At 42.2% G+C, this 20,920-nt stretch overlaps 1 protein-coding gene across 1 annotated transcript in view; it reads right to left on the minus strand.

The window, feature by feature from the left end:
* Nucleotides 1–20,920, minus strand: part of PDE11A (phosphodiesterase 11A) — a 374,654-nt gene that overhangs the window by 91,954 nt on the left and 261,780 nt on the right. Inside the window, exons 13-14 of the mRNA XM_075829512.1 lie at nt 12,425–12,534; nt 2,472–2,562 (exon numbers count right to left, since the gene is read on the minus strand). Coding sequence (XP_075685627.1) covers nt 2,472–2,562; nt 12,425–12,534 — 201 coding nt within the window. The remainder of the gene's footprint in view (nt 1–2,471; nt 2,563–12,424; nt 12,535–20,920) is intronic.

Raw genomic sequence — 20,920 nt, forward strand, 5'->3', positions numbered from 1 at the left:
GCCTTGTATGATATAGCTTGAAGACTGTTCCTATACTTCCTGCCTACATAGAATTTGAAGCACTAGAGGTATCCCATGTGAGTGATCATCGGTTTGGCTTCATAATCCATCAGATCATCAGTGTAAAGAATGAATTCCTCTAAGATTTCCTGTAATATGGAGCATTTCTTCATTTTTGATACACTGGTTGCATGCCCATCAGTGTCCAGCTCTTTTACCGAAGTCTCTCATTATAAGCAGTAATGGCATCAGCACCCAGAAAAGCTGACAGCATTTAAGGGACTCCTGTGCTTGGGGAACAATCAGCTCCTCAGTGCCAATATGATGAAGCAGTTCCATTAGGCATGGTGAGGGAACAGGCCGGCCACGGTGGCGGGAGACCTCAGAGGCGTCCAGCAGCAGAGCCAGTCAGAAGCAGCAGAGCCAGTTAGAAGCAGCAGAGTGGTGAGTGACTGTGGTAGGGAGGTACTGAAGATGATGCCTGTCAGTGTTCTGTCCAGCCAGCAGCAGAGCCAGTCACTGAAGACTATGCCGGTCTGTGTTCTGTCCAGCCAGCAGCAGCTTAAGTGCAATGATTTTTTTTAATTTGCCTCCCACTACTACCCCATAGTTGCCAACATTTGAAAATGTTTTCCACTTAGGGTGTGGCATCTTTGATGGGTGTGTTTTATAGAGACGTGGCTTATCTGGTTGGTGTGGCTAGTGGCCATGACTTTCTACCCAGGATTTCTGCATACAAATATAAAAACAAAAATGTCTGAACAAGTTTGGCTGACAAATACTATGGTGGCCAGTATCCTTTTTGTTATCCGATTGTTTACAGGCAGGTGATGTCTCATTTTATCACTAGGGCTAGGCGATATGTGCTGGCCACTACTGGCAGTGTAAAAACCAGCGTAGATAGTGCCACACTCAGTGCACCTTGTAGATGGTACTCCATGCTGCCCCCCAGTAGATATTGTCACATACTGCTTCCTGCAGATATTTCCACGGACTGCTTCCTGCAGCTAATGTCACAGTGCCCCCTGTAGTTAGCGCCACATCGCCCCCTGTAGATTATGCCATAGTGCCCCCTGCAGATACTGCCACACATCTCCTTTTTAGATAGGACCACAGTGCCCTCTGCAGGTAATACCACAGTGCCCTCTGTAGATACTGCCACAGTGCCCTCTGTAGATACTGCCACAGTGCCCTCTGTAGATACTGCCTCACAGTCCACTTGTAGATGATCCCACACAGCCCCCTGTAGATGCCACACAGCCCCCCTGTAGATGATGCCAAATGGCCCCCCCTGTAGATGATGCCAAACGGCCACCCCTGTTATATGGACAGTGACGTTGGGGCTCCCTCTATGAGCGGAATCACTAGCCAGAGCATCGGCAACGCTCTGGCTGGGGATTCCGCACCTGGAGAAGTGAATGGCAGAGCAGGAAACTGATAGTTTCCTGCTCTGCCATAGTATTCAATTGTATCTGCGTCCGGAGGACGTAGATACAATTGAATGCGACAGTTGCCGGGGCACATCCCAGAACAGTAATTTGCCGGGACTGTCTCTGTAAATTCGGGACAGTTCTGGCAAATTCAGGACTGTTGGCTTATATGCTGCCCCACAGAGCTGCTGCCAGCCACTGTCAACCTACTGTGCCCCCTGCCTCTCCGCAGAGCCTCTTCCAGGTCACATATGCCCTCTTTGCCCACTCCTCCTTCCACTTAATGTCTACCCCTTTTCCCCCGACAGAGCCCCTGCCTACCTACTGTCTCTGCCCTGCCTGCCCTTCAGCCCCTGACATGGTTCGTTCTCCTGCCCCCACAGAGCCCTGTTTCCTAGTGTCTCCCTTGTCCCTTGACAGAGCTCCTGCCACCCTCTATCACCGACAAAGGCCCTGCCAGGTTTTATCTCATCCCTGTCCTAACTAAATACCCCCAACAGAGCCTGCCCCATGCTCCCCCCACAGAGCACCTGCCATCTTGTATCATTTACTCCCACAGAGCCTCTGCCAACATGTAATGGAGGAGGGGGGCAAGACTCCTCAGCTGTATGGGGCCCAAAAATTCCTGACGGCAGGCCTGCCGGGAGACATTACACATCCAACGTCATTTTACATAGGATGCATAGGCGTTTGAGATCTCTTGGAGTTCTCGTATAGAAGTTTCTGTATCTCATAATTAGTTCAATGCAGAATTCTCTTGCATGTGCTACCTTCTCTCCATTGAGGGGTTGGAATTAGTAGAAGTCTCATCTGCTGGATCCACACAAATCTGAAAAGTGTTTTTTTCCGGACAATCCATTTAATTTAACAACGATAATAGTGTGACGTTGTGTTTTCTTAGACTACACATAATATTACCAGAAATGTAATGTAATCCCAGATCCCTGAATGCTGGCTGGTTCACAAGTTCATGACTGGGGCAAATACAACTTACAATTTATTTCTATGAAACGTGTCCCAACTTCCCAATTATCTGTGTACCTCGCTCTGAAGAATCATGACAGCATGGTTAAAATGATGATGCTCCAAGGTGGCAGACGTTCCGTAGAGCTGAGACAGAGCCGAGCCACTTCTGAAAGTAAAAAGAGAATATCAGCACAATGACACTTGTCACCATGTCATGTAAAGTCAGTATCCCACTGAATACATCAATCTAGATGAGAAGTAGAAGTGACGGGGATGACTCAGTGTTCACTGACCTTGCAAAGAAAAGAATACAATATCTGAACTATGACATCAACATACCGATACAAAATGTCGCATGATGAGAACAAATATTATTTTTTAACAAAAAATTCCAGTAGATTACAATGGCATTTGTACAGTCAATTTATAGTGTATCTCTTTAATGTTTGTACAGCTTAATGACACGCGTCTAAAGAGAGTGTTACGGATGCGGTGGAAGTTGTCTCAACCTTGTGATAGGAGCATAATACATTTATGGGGATGTTCATACCAAGACAGATGAAAATCATTTTCAATACTCTTACATTGGCTGAAAAACAAGCCTAAAGTCTAAACTATATTGGTAGTTTAAAACTAGGATGACAATTACAGTATAATACATTACAAACCACCCTAGTGCACCCTAGAACCACCCTACCCTATAAGAGCACCTGCCTAAAGGGGGAAAGCCGACCACCAACCTGTCCCTGCGAGCCCCTATTATAGCCCTGTATATTTAATTAGAACTTAAATGTTGGGTCTAAAATAGTAAGAGGGGAGAGATGGAGTACAACCAAAAGTCCGCAAATACCCAAAGATGCAGGGTTTAGAACCTATGTATTGGTTTTTAATTGTATTAATTTTGTATTTATTGATATTCAATTGCTATTTTGGGCGTTTTAGGATTTATTGTACTGTAATGGTCATCCTAGTTAAGGAGGACCTGTCACCTCTTCTGACAGGTCTTTTTTAGTAGATACTTGAATTTCCAATGAAACAACAGTTCTGATATGCCTACCAAAATAGAGAAAATCCCATTTCAAATCTTGAATGACTTTCTTCCAGATCTAGACATAAACAGCTGGATAAACGCAGGCGTAACATATATAGATGATCTATATGTGGAAAATAATCTCTGTTGCTTCTCTGACTTATCATTCAGATACAAACTAGATAAAACTCAATTCTACAAATTTCTGCAGATAAGAACGATTATGAGAGAGATTCCATATCCATTACTCTCCCTACCTATGCCGGCTTCTACGTACTTAAATAACCAATTAAAAACAATTAAAGGTATTCACACGTTTTATCAGATTGGTTCCCAATCACTTACCTTTGAAAATCAAATACATATATCTAAATGGCATAGAGATCTGAACGGCCAATTTTCAAGAGACCAGTGGTTAAGAGCGTTCTCCATCTCTCAAGTCCTCTTCCTGTACTAATCATCAAGAATTATATTATAAAATATTCTATAGATGGTATCTCACTCCGTATAAACTTTCCAGAATATATAGTGATGCATCGCCCCAATGTTGGAGAGGTTGTAACCATTTGGGATCCATACTTCACATATTTTGGGAATGTCCTTTATTATTAATCTTTTGGCAATCTATTAGCGCACTACTAAATGAGATTACAACTCAAAATATCAACCTCACGCCGGAACTTGGGTTACTACGGCTTGGAATTGAGGTTATTCCCAAACAATTCCAAATTGTAATATGTCATATATTAATATCTGCCACATCAGCTGTAGCGTTCAGATGGAAAACATGTAACGTCCCGCAGGGCTGCCATCAGGAATTTCTGGGCCCCATACTGCCAATGAGTCTGGGCCCCCGCCCCCCTCGTTATTAGGAGGGGGGGTGAAATGTAAAGGGGCGGGAGGTAGGGCACATTAAAAAGAAAACTCTTTGGAGGAGCAGGGCAGAGACAGGAGGTGGGTGTCGGAGGGCAAAGGGGAGAAACTAAGTGCCAGGGCTGGGAGAACTGAAGGTAGCAGTGGTAGCCAGGGGGGAGACGCAACCTCACAGGGGCTCTGTGGAGTGACAAGGAAGAGACAAGAGACAGCGGCTCTGTGGGGGGCAAAAAGGGAAAGTGAGTGTGTGTGTATGTGTGTGTGTGTGTGTGTGTGTGTGTGTGTATGTAGAATCTGTCAGGGTGTAGGAGGGCAATATAAACAAAAATCATTGCACTGAAGCCCTATACACAGCAGAGTCACTCACCAAAATGTAGTCCCTAAGATCTCCCACCGCCACGGGCATGTCTGGATGATGCTTTTGCATTCTCTTCACACGCTGCACACACGTTATCTGTGTGTAGCGCTATCTACAGGGGGCTGTGTGTGGCGCTATCTGCAGGGGTGGGTGAGGCGCTATCTACAGGGGGGGTGTGTGGCGCTATCTACAGGGTGGGTGTGGCGCTATCTACATGGGATTGTGTGGCGCTATCTACATGGGATTGTGTGGTGCTATCTACAGGGGGCAGTGTGTGACACTATCTACAGGGGAGTGTGTGTGTGGCGCTATCTACAGGGGGTATGTTCGGCGCTGACTACAGGGGAGTGTGTGGCACTCTCTACAGGGGATTCCAGTCCAGGAGGAGACCCTGACCTCACTGTCCATATATGGACAGTGACCTCAGGGGCTACCTCTAGGAGAGAAATCCCCGACCAGAGTGTCGGCAACTCTCTGGCTGGGGATTTCGCTCCTGGATGGGTGAATGGCAGAGCAGGAAGCTGATACTTTCCTGCTCTGCCATAGTATTCAATTGTATCTGCATCCTGTGGACGCAGATACAATTGAATATGGCAGTGGCTGAGACACGTCTGGGACAGTAATTTGCCGGGACTGCCTCTTTAGATTCAGGACAGTCCCTGCAAATTCAGGACTGTTGCTAACTATGCCTCCGGTATAAGCTTTCTCCCCCTACCCAGGTATACTCTCTCCTTCCTCTACCCCTCCCCATGTATAATTTCTCCCCTCCCTTCAGATATCATCACTTTTGACCCAATTATTACCCCCCCCCCCCCATTGTATAATGCCTCCTCCAGTGGAGGGATGTCACGATACCAGAATTTAGACTTCGGTACCGATGCTTTGTGTAGTATTGCGATTTCGATAACAAAGCGATACTTTGCCAACAGTAATAAAAAAAAAAAACAGTTCTTCCATTTCTTATGTGAGGCGCGAGGTGTGATGGTAAATTTAACCTCCATGTGCCTCACATTAATAGTAATTAACCCCATCATGTTCCTCAATTATAAAGGGTTAATGTGTAAGGTACATGATGGGGTTAATTACTATTAATGTGAGGCACATGGAGGTTCAAAATTCATAATACCTCGTGCCTCACATTAATAAGTGAAAGAAGTTTTTATTTTATTTTTTACAACGTACACATCATAAATGATGCAAAAAAATTGTTGTGCAGGTTATTACAGCCGCGCCAATAATGAATGTGTATATTTTATGTATTGAGACTAATTTTAATGTGTTTTGTAAAAAAGGTGTATGTGTATTTTTTTTTTAATTTAACATTACTTTATGTTTTTACTTTCTTTTTGAAACTTTAATGTACTGGTATATATCTATATACGGATAGTACACAGGCAGTTGTTAGGACAGACCTGAGTATGCCCTAACAGGAAATATGGTAAGACAGCCCTGGGGTCCTTCATTGGACCTTGGGCTGTCTGCCCATATATGGTATGTCCCTCAATCGCGTCACAGGGATTCCTGTGACGTGATCCAAGGGGCATCCCCCCTTCTTATTTTCCCCTGAATGCTGCAGTCAGCTTTGATCGCAGCATTCAGGGGAATAGCGGCGGAGATGAGAGGTTTCTTTGATCTCTGCCTTTATAGAGTGGGACTGCGGCTGTGTAATACAACCATTGCCCCGCCCCGCACGCGGTCAGCACGAGGTGATGCGGGCGGCGCTGCACTAATGAGCGGCGGTTCAGGCACTGAAGACAGAACATGTGGGGGTGTTTTGTAGTGCGCCCGCCATGTTCTGTTTTCAGTGCCGCCGCTCGTTAGTGCAGCGCTGGCCGCATCACATAATCCTGGCGGCGCGCACATGTCAGGACTCCGGAGCAGGGCCGTGACTGTGTTACACAGCCGCAGCTCCGCTCTCATACATTCATGTATTACAATATTGAGCTGTGCGGCCGCACAGCTTAGTATCGAAATACATGAAATAACGGGATTGAACCGTTTGGGGGTGCACGGTATCGAAACCGTATCGAAGTTTTGATGCATCGTGCATCCCTACTCAAGTGCCATCCTCCCTCCATTATTATCTCCTTCCCACTCTAGCATCATTTCCCTCCCTACCCAATGCCATCTCCCTGCCCCATTATCATCTCCCTGCCCCCATTATCATCTCCCTGCCCCCATTATCATCTCCCTGCCCCATTATCATCTCCCTGCCCTCATTATCATCTCCCTGCCCCATTATCATCTCCCTGACCCCATTATCATCTCCCTGCCCCCATTATCATCTCCCTGACCCCATTATCATCTCCCTGCCCCCATTATCTTCTCCCTGCCCCCATTATCATCTCCCTGCCCCCATTATCATCTCCCTGCCCCATTATCATCTCCCTGCCCCATTATCATCTCCCTGCCCCATTATCATCTCCCTGACCCCATTATCATCTCCCTGCCCCCATTATCATCTCCCTGCCCCATTATCATCTCCCTGCCCCATTATCATCTCCCTGCCCCCATTATCATCTCCCTGCCCCCATTATCATCTCCCTGCCCCCATTATCATCTCCCTGCCCCATTATCATCTCCCTGCCCCCATTATCATCTCCCTGCCCCCATTATCATCTCCCTGCCCCCATTATCATCTCCCTGCCCCATTATCATCTCCCTGCCCCCATTATCATCTCCCTGCCCCATTATCATCTCCCTGCCCCATTATCATCTCCCTGCCCCCATTATCATCTCCCTGCCCCCATTATCTTCTCCCTGCCCCCATTATCATCTCCCTGCCCCCATTATCATCTCCCTGCCCCATTATCATCTCCCTGCCCCCATTATCATCTCCCTGCCCCCATTATCATCTCCCTGCCCCATTATCATCTCCCTGCCCCCATTATCATTTCCCTGCCCCCATTATCATCTCCCTGCCCCCATTATCATCTCCCTGCCCCATTATCATCTCCCTGCCACCATTATCATCTAACTCTACCCCCTCCCCATAGAAAGCACGTCTGTATTGGTTCACACTGCAGCATAGGATTGTATCATTCAGCTCCACGACGGCTCTTTTCTCCTGTCCTGTGTAAACAGAGGGAGAAGACAGGTTTATTGTCACATGTTACACAGGACGGGAGATAAGAGCCGCAGAGCTGATACAATCCTATGCTGCAGTGTTAACATAATACAGAGGTGGGGAAGATATTTACTTTCTATGGGGGCAGGAGGAGATTTTTTCAGGAGGCTCCGGGCAGCAGAAGCGGGACACAGACATAACTTAGTACTCACTGTGTCTGAAGAAGAAGACGACGACTGCTGCTGCTGCTGGACGTATCCTCCGAGGCTGAGCTCATAACTCCACCCCTTGTCTCCTCCCCACACGCTGTCACACTGTTGCGGAGGAGGAGGGGCAGGCACATCTCACTCTCCAGCGGGCCCTTACGATTTTATTCTGATGTAATGAACGGGCCCCTCCTTCGTGATGGGACCTGTTCCTTTCACCGAAATGAAATCGTAAGAGTCACACTGCCGTGAGTATATTAATTCCAGCGGCAGAGTGCGGGCCCCTTTTTTTAAAATTTATGCCCGGGCCCCTCACTGCAGTACCCCCAGTCCCCCCCTGATGGCGGCCCTGACGTCCCGACCATCACAGACATCATTAAAAAAGTCAATACAAACTATCAATATGAATATATTTATGCCCGTAGCATACATAGACATGACCGGTTCTGTAAAGATTGGATGTGCGGGAATAATTCTGTATATGCCGTACCTCTCCCTTTCTAGTGGGAGCTCATACGTTGTCTGTTGTATACATTTTATTTTTTCTTTATGACCTGTATACGTTCTTCACAACATTTATTTTATTTACCTTTTATTACCCATATTATTTTGAATCCCATTTTCTCAAAATGTTAAAACTTATAGGAATTAACGATTTAATTATTATTTGAGACTAACTATTTACTTCTACCTGCGAGTAGAACTGTTATACACATATATTTTCTGATGTCTCAACTGTTTAATAAAGACATATTGAAACAGAAACAACAGTTCTGGAACATATTTTCTTAGAATTCTGCATTGTGCCATTCCTCTGTTATTCCTCCTAGAAAGGTATGAATAAATTGACAACTGGGTGTTACCATTCCCCTTGTCAAAGGGGCATATCCCTACATTGTCTCACTGAGCATGGATTTAACATTATCAGTCTGTGTAGTGATACACCCCCAACTGGTAACACCCAGTTCTCAATTTACTCATATATTTCTAGGAGGAATATCAGAGGAACAGCACAACACAAAAGTTCTACAAAAGATGCTCCAGATTTGTTATTTCATGGGGAATACAATTATTTGCTAAAACAGACATGTCAGGAGAGGAGACAGGTCCCCTTTACGGATTGCTTTTTTTTTTTAAATTAAATATACGTTATATTATAAATTGCCATTATCGTGTAGATCAGTGGTCTCTGTCTGTGAATCTCTGTACAATATTACCTCTGGCTACAATCTGGCCCACTAAAGCCTTTGAATCTGTTTGGTTCCGTGAATTATTTTGATATGTGGGATTGAAAACGAATAAGATGCTTATAGTGTGCAGAAGGATATGTATATAGTGATATAGGGTAGAGCTAAAAGACAGCGATTTGCTTTAAGTAACAGGGGTCAGTTCAGTGTAGGAAACCCCTTTATTACCTCAACTTCTTATAAAACATATAATATCTGCTCTAACCCTTTAATGACCGCGCACTGTTTTTGACGGCAGGCGGTGCAACTCCCAAATCTACATCGACTTCTTTTGGTGTTTCTGTGGAAAAGACTAATGTCAGCGCCCATTCTCTATGCAGGATCTATTACTAACAGCACCTGTTCTTAGAAAAGCCTCTTGAGTATGGCCGGGATCGTTGGGACCGTTTAACCAGTTGATCGCTGCAGTCCGTGACTGTAGAATGATCAAAGGGTACTCCCCCCTTTGATCGCCTCATGATCAGAGATGGGGGAACGCTCTGCAGTCAGTTCTGTAAGCCTGTTGTTATGGCACACTACTATTGCCATTGTCAGCCAGCGTCAAAGACACAGAAGATAATGTATTAGCATACAGAAGTATAAAAACCAGTTGTAAAATAGTTATTCCGTAATGGGTTAAAAAAAAAAAAAAAAAGTGAATAAAAAAAGTGACAAAAAACCTACACATATTGGGTATCCACAGAATCGTAATAACTCAATTTATTTATTTGCAAGGTTATTTAGTCTAAAATATGAAAAGTGTAAAAATAAATAATAATAATTCAGAAAATCCCTTTTTTTTCTATATGCATCCCAAAAAATTTATTAAATAAATAGTAATTTATATGTACCCCCAAACTGGGTTGAAAAAACTCCAACATTTCACGTGCATAAAACAAAGCTTCATACAGCCACGTCAATGGAAAAAGTAAAAATTTATGGCTACTGAAATTTGGAGAGGCAAAAACGGACAAAATTCAGCTGGTCATTAAGGACCTTTCAGGCCTGGTCATTAATGGGTTAAAAAAGGATTAGATCACATTTAGTTAACATTCTTTACTAGAAAGTAGAGAGGAAAAACATCAACAAGTTCTTCTTTTAAAAGGTTAACTGTGTTGTGCTTGTACATGAGTGCGACCATTTGTCATGTTCTCCCCCGATCTCCCCCTAATTCTGCTCCTGTGTGATGGTGGTTGAGCAATGCTGAGTTTCTGGCCAAACTCGAATACTACAGCAGTGTAGACAATAATTGGGTCAAGGGCTGACGGCAGAAATGGTTAAAATGTGGCAGTGGAAAAACTAAGGAATGTAATTATGAAATGGAGAATTGTTGTGAGGGGGTGGGGAATAGGATTGGACTGTCACAAGAGATTTATGTGCCTTACTGTTTCACTTTTGGATCTCAGCCTATGATGACAAGATGGGTTTTCATTCTCCAGAAATGAGTTTAAGAGGAAACAAATAGACTAAGTCTTCCGGGAGGGCGTCCTGAAAAGCTGCACCATCCTGATCTTTAATCAGCATGGCAGCTGTAATATGGTGGGGGCGTCCTGAGGAGGACACTGGTGGCAAAATGACCAGCGTTCAGGTCTCCCCACAGCATTGTGTAAAATACTCTGCAACCTGTCTGTTTGGGTCCTCGGGTGTCGTGACCCTTGTGATAATATATTTACACCATATTTACTCCAGTGAAGAATATTAGCGAACACAAGGGCACAGATTTATCAAAACTACTACAAAGGAAAAGTGTAATAGTTGGCATTGGGAAATGGTAGAAACAACATGGTTGATTGCTATGGGCACTTTGGCCATTTTTCCCTTGCTTCTGGTCTTAATAAATCTCCCCCACTGCGTTCCTCACCTGCACATTATAGACTTTGCACATGGAGTCAAAAGGAAGAGGAGATGGGGGAAACAAGTCTTCATGAGGCATTATATCAGAAGTGAACAACATGTAGCCTACAGGCAGCATGCGACCAGTGATGCTGTCTATGTGGCCCCAACCATCATCATGCTTGTCGGTGTCCCAAAAGTTCAAAAAGACAAGTGCATTTCTCGAAACCAAATAACGGAATGCTGTCACTAGACAGCAGCTCCGTTCTCTATGTCCTGCACTGATCAAAGATATCAGTGCAGGTCTTGGAAGGCACTGTCGTGGGTGCACTGTGAGGCTGGCACTGTTATGGGGGCACTATGGAGCGGTTTGAGTTCTATTTTAAACAATTCGAGTAAAACTGATGCTGTTTGTTGCCTAGTGTAGGTCTAAGGCGCCAGTGGATGACTGGTATTCTCTATTTAAATCCCTGTGTCATGCAATCTCCCTTCAGACCCTGCACTAGGCATAATGCAGTGATCTTACAAGAGTATTACCATCTGGGACATTTAGAACATATACCCTGATCTTTTGTTGTGTACCCCAGTGGGGAGACGATGAAGCTACTCTGTCTATTGTAGTTTATGGGAGTTACAAAATGCTCTGTTTTCTCAAAAGAACCCCCACCTGTGAGAGGGAGCGTCCTCCATGTAATGTGATCCAACAGCTCTAGTGGCCGTTTTGGAAATGTGGAGCCATGGAGACGAGCAGGACGCTCTGTGCGGAGTTGTGAGCCGCCGGCAGCACGGACTGTAGACCGTCCGCGCCTTATTGAGAAGCAAGAAGGGTAATACAAGTCATTTAGAAAAACGATTATTGCGCACACTCCTGCACTATAATAATTTTTCGAAATAACGTAAGTATAATTGGAGATACGCTTTAAGGCATATACTGTCAATAGGTCATTAAGAACGTAGATAAGGATAGCTCTTCATGTTTTATTGTGGCCCTTGGCAGCGGTACCATTTTACAATGTGGCCCACAGACCAGATAAGGTAATGCACTCCTGCATTTAATAGTTTCGTGATCTGGAAAAGTGCATTCTGGTACCATGTTTGAGTTAGCAGTTGAACCATGCGAATATCTAAGTTTATAATGAAAAGTCACAGCAACATTCTTGACATTAATGTGTCTATGTGAGCAGCAGTAATCAGCCCTTGAATTTAAGACGTCTGCTTAGACAAGGGAAAATACAGTTGACAGCATGAAATAAAAGTAATCCCGCAATTACAGCAAGAAGAGGTGTTGCATCATTTCCCATAATGTGTCTACACAGCAGTAGATGTTCATGGAGCATAAAAATGAATATTCCTATATATAAATCTACACGTCAATGAATAGAATGCAAGGATTTGCTAATTAAATTCTGCACAGTGTAACAATGGGTGAACTTACTTGGCCTGGAAGGCATTATTGGTTCCTCTGTGGTCAAGATCATGGCATAGACACCCCACGAGCACAGCCAGTATTTCAATGTCAGTCAGAATTTCCTGGAACCCTGCTGTCTGCAGATTAAAAATAAATAAGACTGTAACTCTTACATGCAGTAAACCTTAGAAATCTCAGCTGATGCGGGTAAAATATCTTTATCTTTTTTCTTCCTAGTTCGACTTTTTTCCCCCCATAAATATAGTCACAAAGCAGATGTATACAATACAATAATGTAATATTAATAAAAGCAATACTGTTTAGTCATAATTTCTTTGTAGGCTTATGACCAGTATTTGTCTTCTCTCAGATGTCCCCTATTATGCCATATTTGTCACAATTAATGTTTTTTGATCTTTAAAGGAATGTTCCAGACAAAACGGATACATTTTTGTCATGCCTAGAATAGGGCCTGAGGGGGCGGTGCATGACACAGGGATTCAAATAATACCAAAGTAATACTCGTTGCACACGACCGAGTGCCACTCAAGCCGTTTTTCATGGCATTCGAGGGGCACCCAATAGGTTAGTAAAAACAGACCTGACTTTCCAAACCTTGGAAAGATAGGACACGTGTTCTCTTTCCACGGATCACAGGCGGGAGGGACCGTGTCACACACAGTCCTGTGCATGAGGCATTAGAAGTTCTGTATCAAGCACCCCCTCCTCCGGTCCTGTAAAAGGCATATTACAGTCTAGGGTGCTGCTTTAAACAAAATATAATATTAGAGAACCTGAGTAATCACATAACACAGTTTTTTAATTATTAATGTATGTGAAAAACTAACTTCCCCTTTAAATGGAATTAAAACATTTAACAGCAAAAATTGCATCAGGTCTCTATTGGGTTTAAGTCAAGACTATGACGAGACAGATCCATAACTTCAATATTGTTTCTTCACAACCATTCAGCAATTAGAATGTTTTTAGTAACAGCGCAAAAAAAATATTGTTTCTTGAGCAATAAAGATTGCATTACACACTCTACTCACCATAACATACCCCCAAAAACATGTCACTATGATGTGCCCTACCAGCACCCTACCTAAGCGAAGAACCTGCTCTGAAAAGAGACCAACTTTCATCCTATCCCTGTTAAACCATAATACAACCCTACCTAGAATCTCAGGTGGGGAAAATGCCAGTTTATAAGGATACTCGTTACAGGATGGAAGGAAGAAAGGGGTAAAGACCCCAGACTACAGATGAAATGCACATAAAACATCATTTCAATATAAGAATATATATAAAATGCTCATAAAAACTGTGATGAGAATAAATTAAAACCGCAAGCGAGGATTGAAAATGACTCCAAAAAAATTAGCCAAACAGGTCTCCAGCACTGTGCAAGCGTGATAAAGTGTGACATTACCATAGGGAACTCTTGGATTTCATAGGAATCGCTTGGACATACTTTTCACAGAGATACAAGACAAGCTAAACACCATATAGTGACAATGAATATGTATGTTGGAGCTACAACAAAAAATGCTTTGGGAATATGCAGAACATACTTCTCATGTAGAACCAGATGTTATATGGAGTTACATGATATTTTTAATTGTCTTTCTTGACATTGCATTTATGGTTTGTAGACGGTTATTGTATCCATGTTGGTATCTATCTTTGCTATTGATTGTAATAAATGTTGTTTTTTTTTAGAATTCATTTATATCTAAGGGAGTAAATAATGTCCATTTCATAGATTTTTCATCTGCCGCCTAAGGAGTATATGCAATACAGGTTCCAGTCCATGATGGGAAATTGTATACGTAGTGTCCAGGGCCTGTAAGACAATGATAGTCTTTGGTGGCCAAAAGGTTATACAGTGCTCAGTCATTGGTGGTGAGTAGCACATTACTTTTTTATAGCACTGTACTAGATGTATCACTCTTTTGAGATGCATCAGGGACAAACACAGACAGTTGAGGGCCCCCGTGCAAGAACAGTATATGGGCCCATTTATCTCCAATATCCAATCATAAATCACCCCCTTATGTCTCCCGTACAATCCCCCAGTAATTGCTAGCCATACAATTCATTAGCTCAAGCATAAATTCAATCTAATAGACAGAGAAAACATGCTTTTACGTGACAGTGGCCCCCTTACCTACTGGGCACCTGTGCAGCTGCACAGGTTGCACCAAGGGTTGTCAATCCCAAGTTGCATTATATTTACCACGCCACTTCTACACTCGACATCCAAGTTTGGTCACGAGAGATATAAGCTATGACTGAAATAGCATAGACAAACATTATTCCATGGAAACCACTATTACAGTGTATTGGTGTAACTGTTGCCGAATTATTAGGCGTTAGTACTACTAATATGTTGAAGGGGTTTTCCCACAAACATAAATGATCACCTATCCGCAGGATAGGTGCTAATTTTCTGATCGCTGGGGACTCCACCGCTGGGACCCCATCGATCGTTAGAACGGAGGTCCAAACCCACGTTCCTCCTCACCGCTCGACCGCAGTGAGAAGGGCACTGAATGGAGCAGCGATCGAGCATTCACAGTCTACGCGAGTGGCTTGTTTATCAATATTATTAGCATATTATTAGGTCACACATGTGGATCTTGACAAAGATTTTGCTGTTGATTTTACCCTATGCATTGCAAAGGGTGATATCCGGTGTGAAAATCTGCAACATGCTCATTCTGTTGGGAAAATCCGCAGCATGCAGTATTGTACTGTAAATTGCAGCAAATCCGCTAGGTTTGTACCCTGTATTAGTGCTTGTGTATTATTTACATTACTTTTACTATTTGGTCATTTATGAAGACATAATAAATATAGAGGTTAATATACTTAAAGGGGTTTTCCAATCAGGGACATTTATGGCATATCCACAGGATATGTCATAAATGCCAAATAGAGGCAGGTCCCACCTCTGGGACCCGCACCGATCTCTAGAACGGGGTTCTCTAAACCGTGTTCTACCTCTCTGTGCTCTGGCTGACTCGTGTGATTCCCGACCATGAAGAAGAAAACAGTGTAACTCGCTGAGCTACGCTGTTTCCGTAAGGCCTATAGAACTGAATGGTGGTTACGAAAACAGCGTAACTCTCATTCTATGCGGTTTCCGTGGATATGCCATAATTGTCCCTGATTGGAAAACCCTTTTAAACATGTTCCTTCTGTATCTGCTGCAGTCCATTGTTAAGAAGCAAATTACTGCATTCTTATTGTACTTCATCTCACGCCCAGCCAAGTTTAAGTGAAATAGAAATAAATATATATGATATTTTTTTTCGTCAACACTGCAGGATAATAGTTTTAATAGAATGGACTTATGTCTTTTTTCAACCATCTTATAATGTATTTTGGAGTGCTGTGGAATCGTGGGTTCAGTGTTAAAGTAAGCAGCTCACCACAAATATATACAATAAAGTTAAAGTAAAATGAAAAATGTTTTAACTACTGAACAATAACCATAAAAAGAGACAAACATGAAAGTGAAGCATAAATCGGTGTTTTGCAGCTACACATCTGACACATGTTCATTAGCATTCACTAGAGAGAATAAATATGTTTTTGTATATCATTTCACTACGTAGCAAAATAACTGCTTTTCTCTCTGAATTTTCTTGGCTTATTCCTTTATGTATTCAAATCTGAGGGAATAAAAAGGATAATTAAAGCCTTTCCTTACCTATGGCATAATGCGTAAAAGTAGGTTATCACCATATCATGCAATTCATTTCTGCAGACGGGAATGACCTTCATAACTCACTTTAAGATCCTTCACTCATGAATTATAACTCATTCTTATTCTCGTTTCCACTCCTGCAATATCCATTTCTCCTCAGGTTTCTTCTCTGAGCTTCTTTAAAGTGAGTGGATTATATATCATGCAAGTAAAACATGTTTATTGTACTGATTTCAATAAGACGTCTCAGACTGCACATTAACTGGACAACAGTCAAGGGCTTTTCATCTTCTCCATCCCAGAGCCTTGAAAGGCAAAAGTTTTGGTTCTTCACCTTGGTCTAGTGACAGCTACTTTCATTCTTCTACATAATTATATAGAGGTTTTTCAGGAATATACATTGGTGACCTACCCTTAGGATTATCTATAATGTGTGATCATGGAGGTCCGAATAGCAGAACGAAGGGGCCACAGCATCTTTTCAAATGAATGGGGCTGAGCTGCAGTACCAGACACAGCCACATGTACTGTTGCGCTGCTGTGCCTGGATAAATATTGAAGAGACCCCTTTTTTCTGCTGATAGCGTATTAGACCCCACTCATCACATTGATGACTTTTTTGTAAGGATAGGCCATCAGTGTATATTCCTAAAAAAAACACCTGTAAAACCATATATTGGTCTTTCTTCACACGGGCATAGTACAGCTCTGTGTGAGAGACTTTTTAATGCCAAAAACAGAATCAAATCCCATTATTGGAGATCAGGAAAACTTTTCCAGAACAAAATTCAAAAATTTTTGGTACTAAATATACAACATTTCAGTGGAGTATTATTAGGCCTATGTGAATAAAACTTAGGGCGGATTCAGACGAATGTGATTTTCGTCCGTGCAGCCCGTGTGGTATTCACGCGGGTCGCACGGACCTAAACAAGTCTATGGGGCAGTGCAGACAGTGCGTGAGTTTTGCGCAGCGTGAGTCCGCTGCGTAAAACTCACGACATGTTCTATATTTAGGCGTATTTCGCGCATCACGCACCCATTGAAGTCAATTGACTTCAATGGGTGCGTGAAAATCACGCATGCCCCACGGAAGCACTTCCGTGGCACAAGCGTTATTCGCGCATCAGCAGTAAAAGAATGAATGTAAACAGAAAAGCACCACGTGCTTTTCTGTTTACAAACATCCAAACGGAGTGTCATAATGATGGTGGCTGCGCGAAAAGCACCCAGCTGCGCATCCATATGAACAGGACACACGGAGCTGACACGCTGCTGCCACGCGCGCAAAACGCTCACGTTCGTCTGAATTCGCCCTTACTGTATGTAATTTTTACAATTAACCACACCTAAAACACTTAAAGGGAAGGTGTCATGAAATTTATTTATTTTTTATCATATTGCTTTTAATATAATAATAACATACATTTTATTTATTTATATTCTTGTGTTCTACTTATTACTTTGTTCTACTTTTTACTTCTCTATGGGGGCTGCCATTTTATTTTCATCTCTGTATGTGTCGATTAACGACACATACAGAGATGGAATACGGCACATACAACCCCATAGTGTATGTGAACGGGAGCCGTTCCATTCACTGCAGCGTACGCCGTCTGTGTGGGAACGGCGCATAACACAGAAAAAAACTAAGCTCGTTGTATCTAATCCTCCTACACTGTGCAGTCGCTCAGAAAATGGCGGCACACAGTGTAGGAGGTTTGAAGATTCAAACCCTTCCTTCTTCTGGCACTAGCCAGAATAAGGGAGGGGGGATTGTGTGAGGACACTAGAGAGTGTGTCTACCCCAAATTTGCTTTACCACATTGCTTTACCACATTGAACATGCTGCAATTTTGGGAACTGCTCCCTCTAATGGCCAGCACATGGAAATGTTATAAGTTAGAATCTAATTTATAATATTTCCTGACTTGTGAAAAAATTAAAAAAATTAAAACAATGTGTAATCACTCAAATAATAGTCTAACAAAAAAAAATAATAATAATAATTTCTAGCGACACATTCCCTTTAAAAGAACCAATCATGTGGTGGAATACAAAAGCTGAAAGCAATATTTCCTATGCTGTAGGATATGAAATGAATAATGATGTATGACAAGTGATAAAATAAATGATTCAGCTGTATAATTCTTAAAAGTGGTGTCAGATGTTAGTTGGATAATCCATTAAGACACATTGACACTGTAATATTGTCTGATGTATCTACCAGCATCTCCTAATGGATTCTTATGGAACATCTGCCAGGCTAAGAAAAGAACCAGCGGCAGCAACAAAATAACATGGTTTGTAAGGCCAAAAAAAGACATGTCTATCCAGTTCAGCCTATTATCCTGCAATGTTTATCCAGAAGAAGGCATATTATTACACTCAAGAAATACATCCAGACCCCTTTTTTCAACTCTTAATTAATTCACCACAACTTCCTCTGGCAGAGACTTACTAGTCTCACTGCTCTTACAGTAAAGAATCCTCCTCTAGGTTTGTGTAGAAACTTTCCAGAAGTAAAGCTTACTGATAAGTATAGACAAACTAACAATGCTCTTTATTATGAAGGTAGTAATAATATAGTCAATAAGCCAAAGACTAAACACCACCTGGTTAAAACGGAAGGTATTTATATGCTCACTACTATCTTATATCTACACAATAAGGAAATTAATGTTCATGCTGGGATAGTAGGAGAATATATACATATTGTTTCTTTTTTGCCCCATGTGACCAACTATGCATTCAGATCCACTGGTGTATTGCACAGATGCAGCCTAAGTATAGAGTCAGACTTACATACAACCTTTTCTGGTTGATTAGTCTTTATAAGTTTAAGATACAGAAGCCATGGCTCTTTGGAGGTAGGACTTGGGAAGTTTTCATCCAAGGTGGGCAGCAAGGTTAGTAGGGCATTTTGGTTCCTTTTAGCCCTTCTCACTTTGCTACCTATCTGAATTAATATTGGCAACTGCTGTGTTGTCTGTATGGCAGATGGGACTGCTTCAGAGTGATATTTCTGACCTAAGGTCCTGCTGCATAGACATGGGCTGGGAGAACACTGAACACAATGCTTTCGCCATTTACATACATGTCTTTGATGATGACCATTTAAGCCTGAATTATCATTGAGCGGGATAAAGTTGGCACAACAGAACTCATGCCACACTTTTCTCTTATCACTCACTGCCATATTAATCAGAGTTCTGTAAAAATATGAATGTAGGGGTCAAAAAAATATACTCTGTAATTATGCAACCTTGTAAACATTACTTTTTGTACTCTTGGTCCAATAATAAAGTTAAATGACAGCCTCCATATTTTTTATATACGATCGCTGACATTTGTAACATGATAACCATTTGTCAACCTGCCAAAGCACTCATGAAGTGTGAAAGAGCTGCACAACTACTTAGCAATTGACAAATCAATGCAAACTCCTCCAGAGCCTTGTAAGTTTTACAGCCTCCTTGCAAGCTCCAGTCCTGACGTGAGAGGCGAGGGTGGAAGAGGAGCCAGACATGTGTAATTATGCCTTGATCCGTTAGTCACCATCCCATGTCAAATTGTTTTTACACCTGTCAAATGATCATTGTTTCTGCCAGGCTGAGTCAGCGACTCTGTTATTGAGTGGTCCCAGGAACGAGCCATGGGGATTAATATTTTATGATGGCTGCATAGATATTTTATGCCCTCTGCACATCTCAGCTATCTCTACTTGTCTGTTCTGCAGCAGATTCTAGTAAATCAGCAGATACTAGTACCCAATGACTGTAAACCAGGAGGAGACAACAATTCATGAAGAACACAGATGATAATTCATCTCCCAAACAGATGTTTCTTTATTTCTTATGTATGAGGCTATGCAGGAAACTATTCCTTAGCTGGCTTTTTTTGGCCAACATCATGTATACGCAGAGGCCCTTGTTGTCTACATCATTGCGGACAAATTACAGAATTGTAAAACTTCTATAATTCTTCATGCATATAAATCCGAAATCCCAATTATTATCAATTACATTTATCACTTTAACTATTCTATTCCCGGGTATTATACAGCATTATTTTTGGGATCCTTTAAGGTGATTATCTAAAATCATCTGTGGAAGATAATAAAAGATTTGTGTCTTGTACGGTAGAATGGGGGCAGCTTTTAGTGCAGCTAAGGAGACTGAATATGACCCTAAGTTTATGTTCACACGGCATAAGTTTGCGGCAGAAAAATACGAGGCTGTTTTCAAGAGAAGATAGCCTCTGAATCCAGGCATTTTTGGAGCTGGTTTTCAAAGTGTTTTTGATTTTTGCAAGCACTTTTAAAGTGTATTTTGAGGCGTATTTTAAGGTGTAATTTGTGGCAAATTTTCAAAGCATTTTTTGTAGTGTCGATGTGAAATCCGGTTGTAAAACATTTGGAGAAGTGATGTCACTTCCTTCTTACGAGGAGTTTTTTTTAATTCAGCTGCATAAAAGCATGCCTAATATGAACAACAGTGTATTTCCAATTGAAATCAATAGGAAACTGTTTGTAGTAAGTGTATTTTGGAGTGTGATATCAATGCTTTAGGCTCCAAAATGCACCTGAAAATAAGCCGTGTGAAAGTCTAAAAACAATAATTATTAACTTGATAAAAATAAGGATAAGCTCCGGATAGTAAAGCACATTAAGGCTTGATTTACACGAGCGTGTGCGTTTTGCACACGCAAAAAACGCGGCGTTTTGCATGCGCAAAAGGCACTTAACAGCTGCGTATGTCATCAGTGTATGATGCGCAGCTGCGAGATTTTCTCGCAGCCGCCATCAT

This window comes from Rhinoderma darwinii, chromosome 6 (genome assembly GCF_050947455.1).
Source record: "Rhinoderma darwinii isolate aRhiDar2 chromosome 6, aRhiDar2.hap1, whole genome shotgun sequence".
Lineage (NCBI taxonomy): Eukaryota > Metazoa > Chordata > Amphibia > Anura > Rhinodermatidae > Rhinoderma > Rhinoderma darwinii.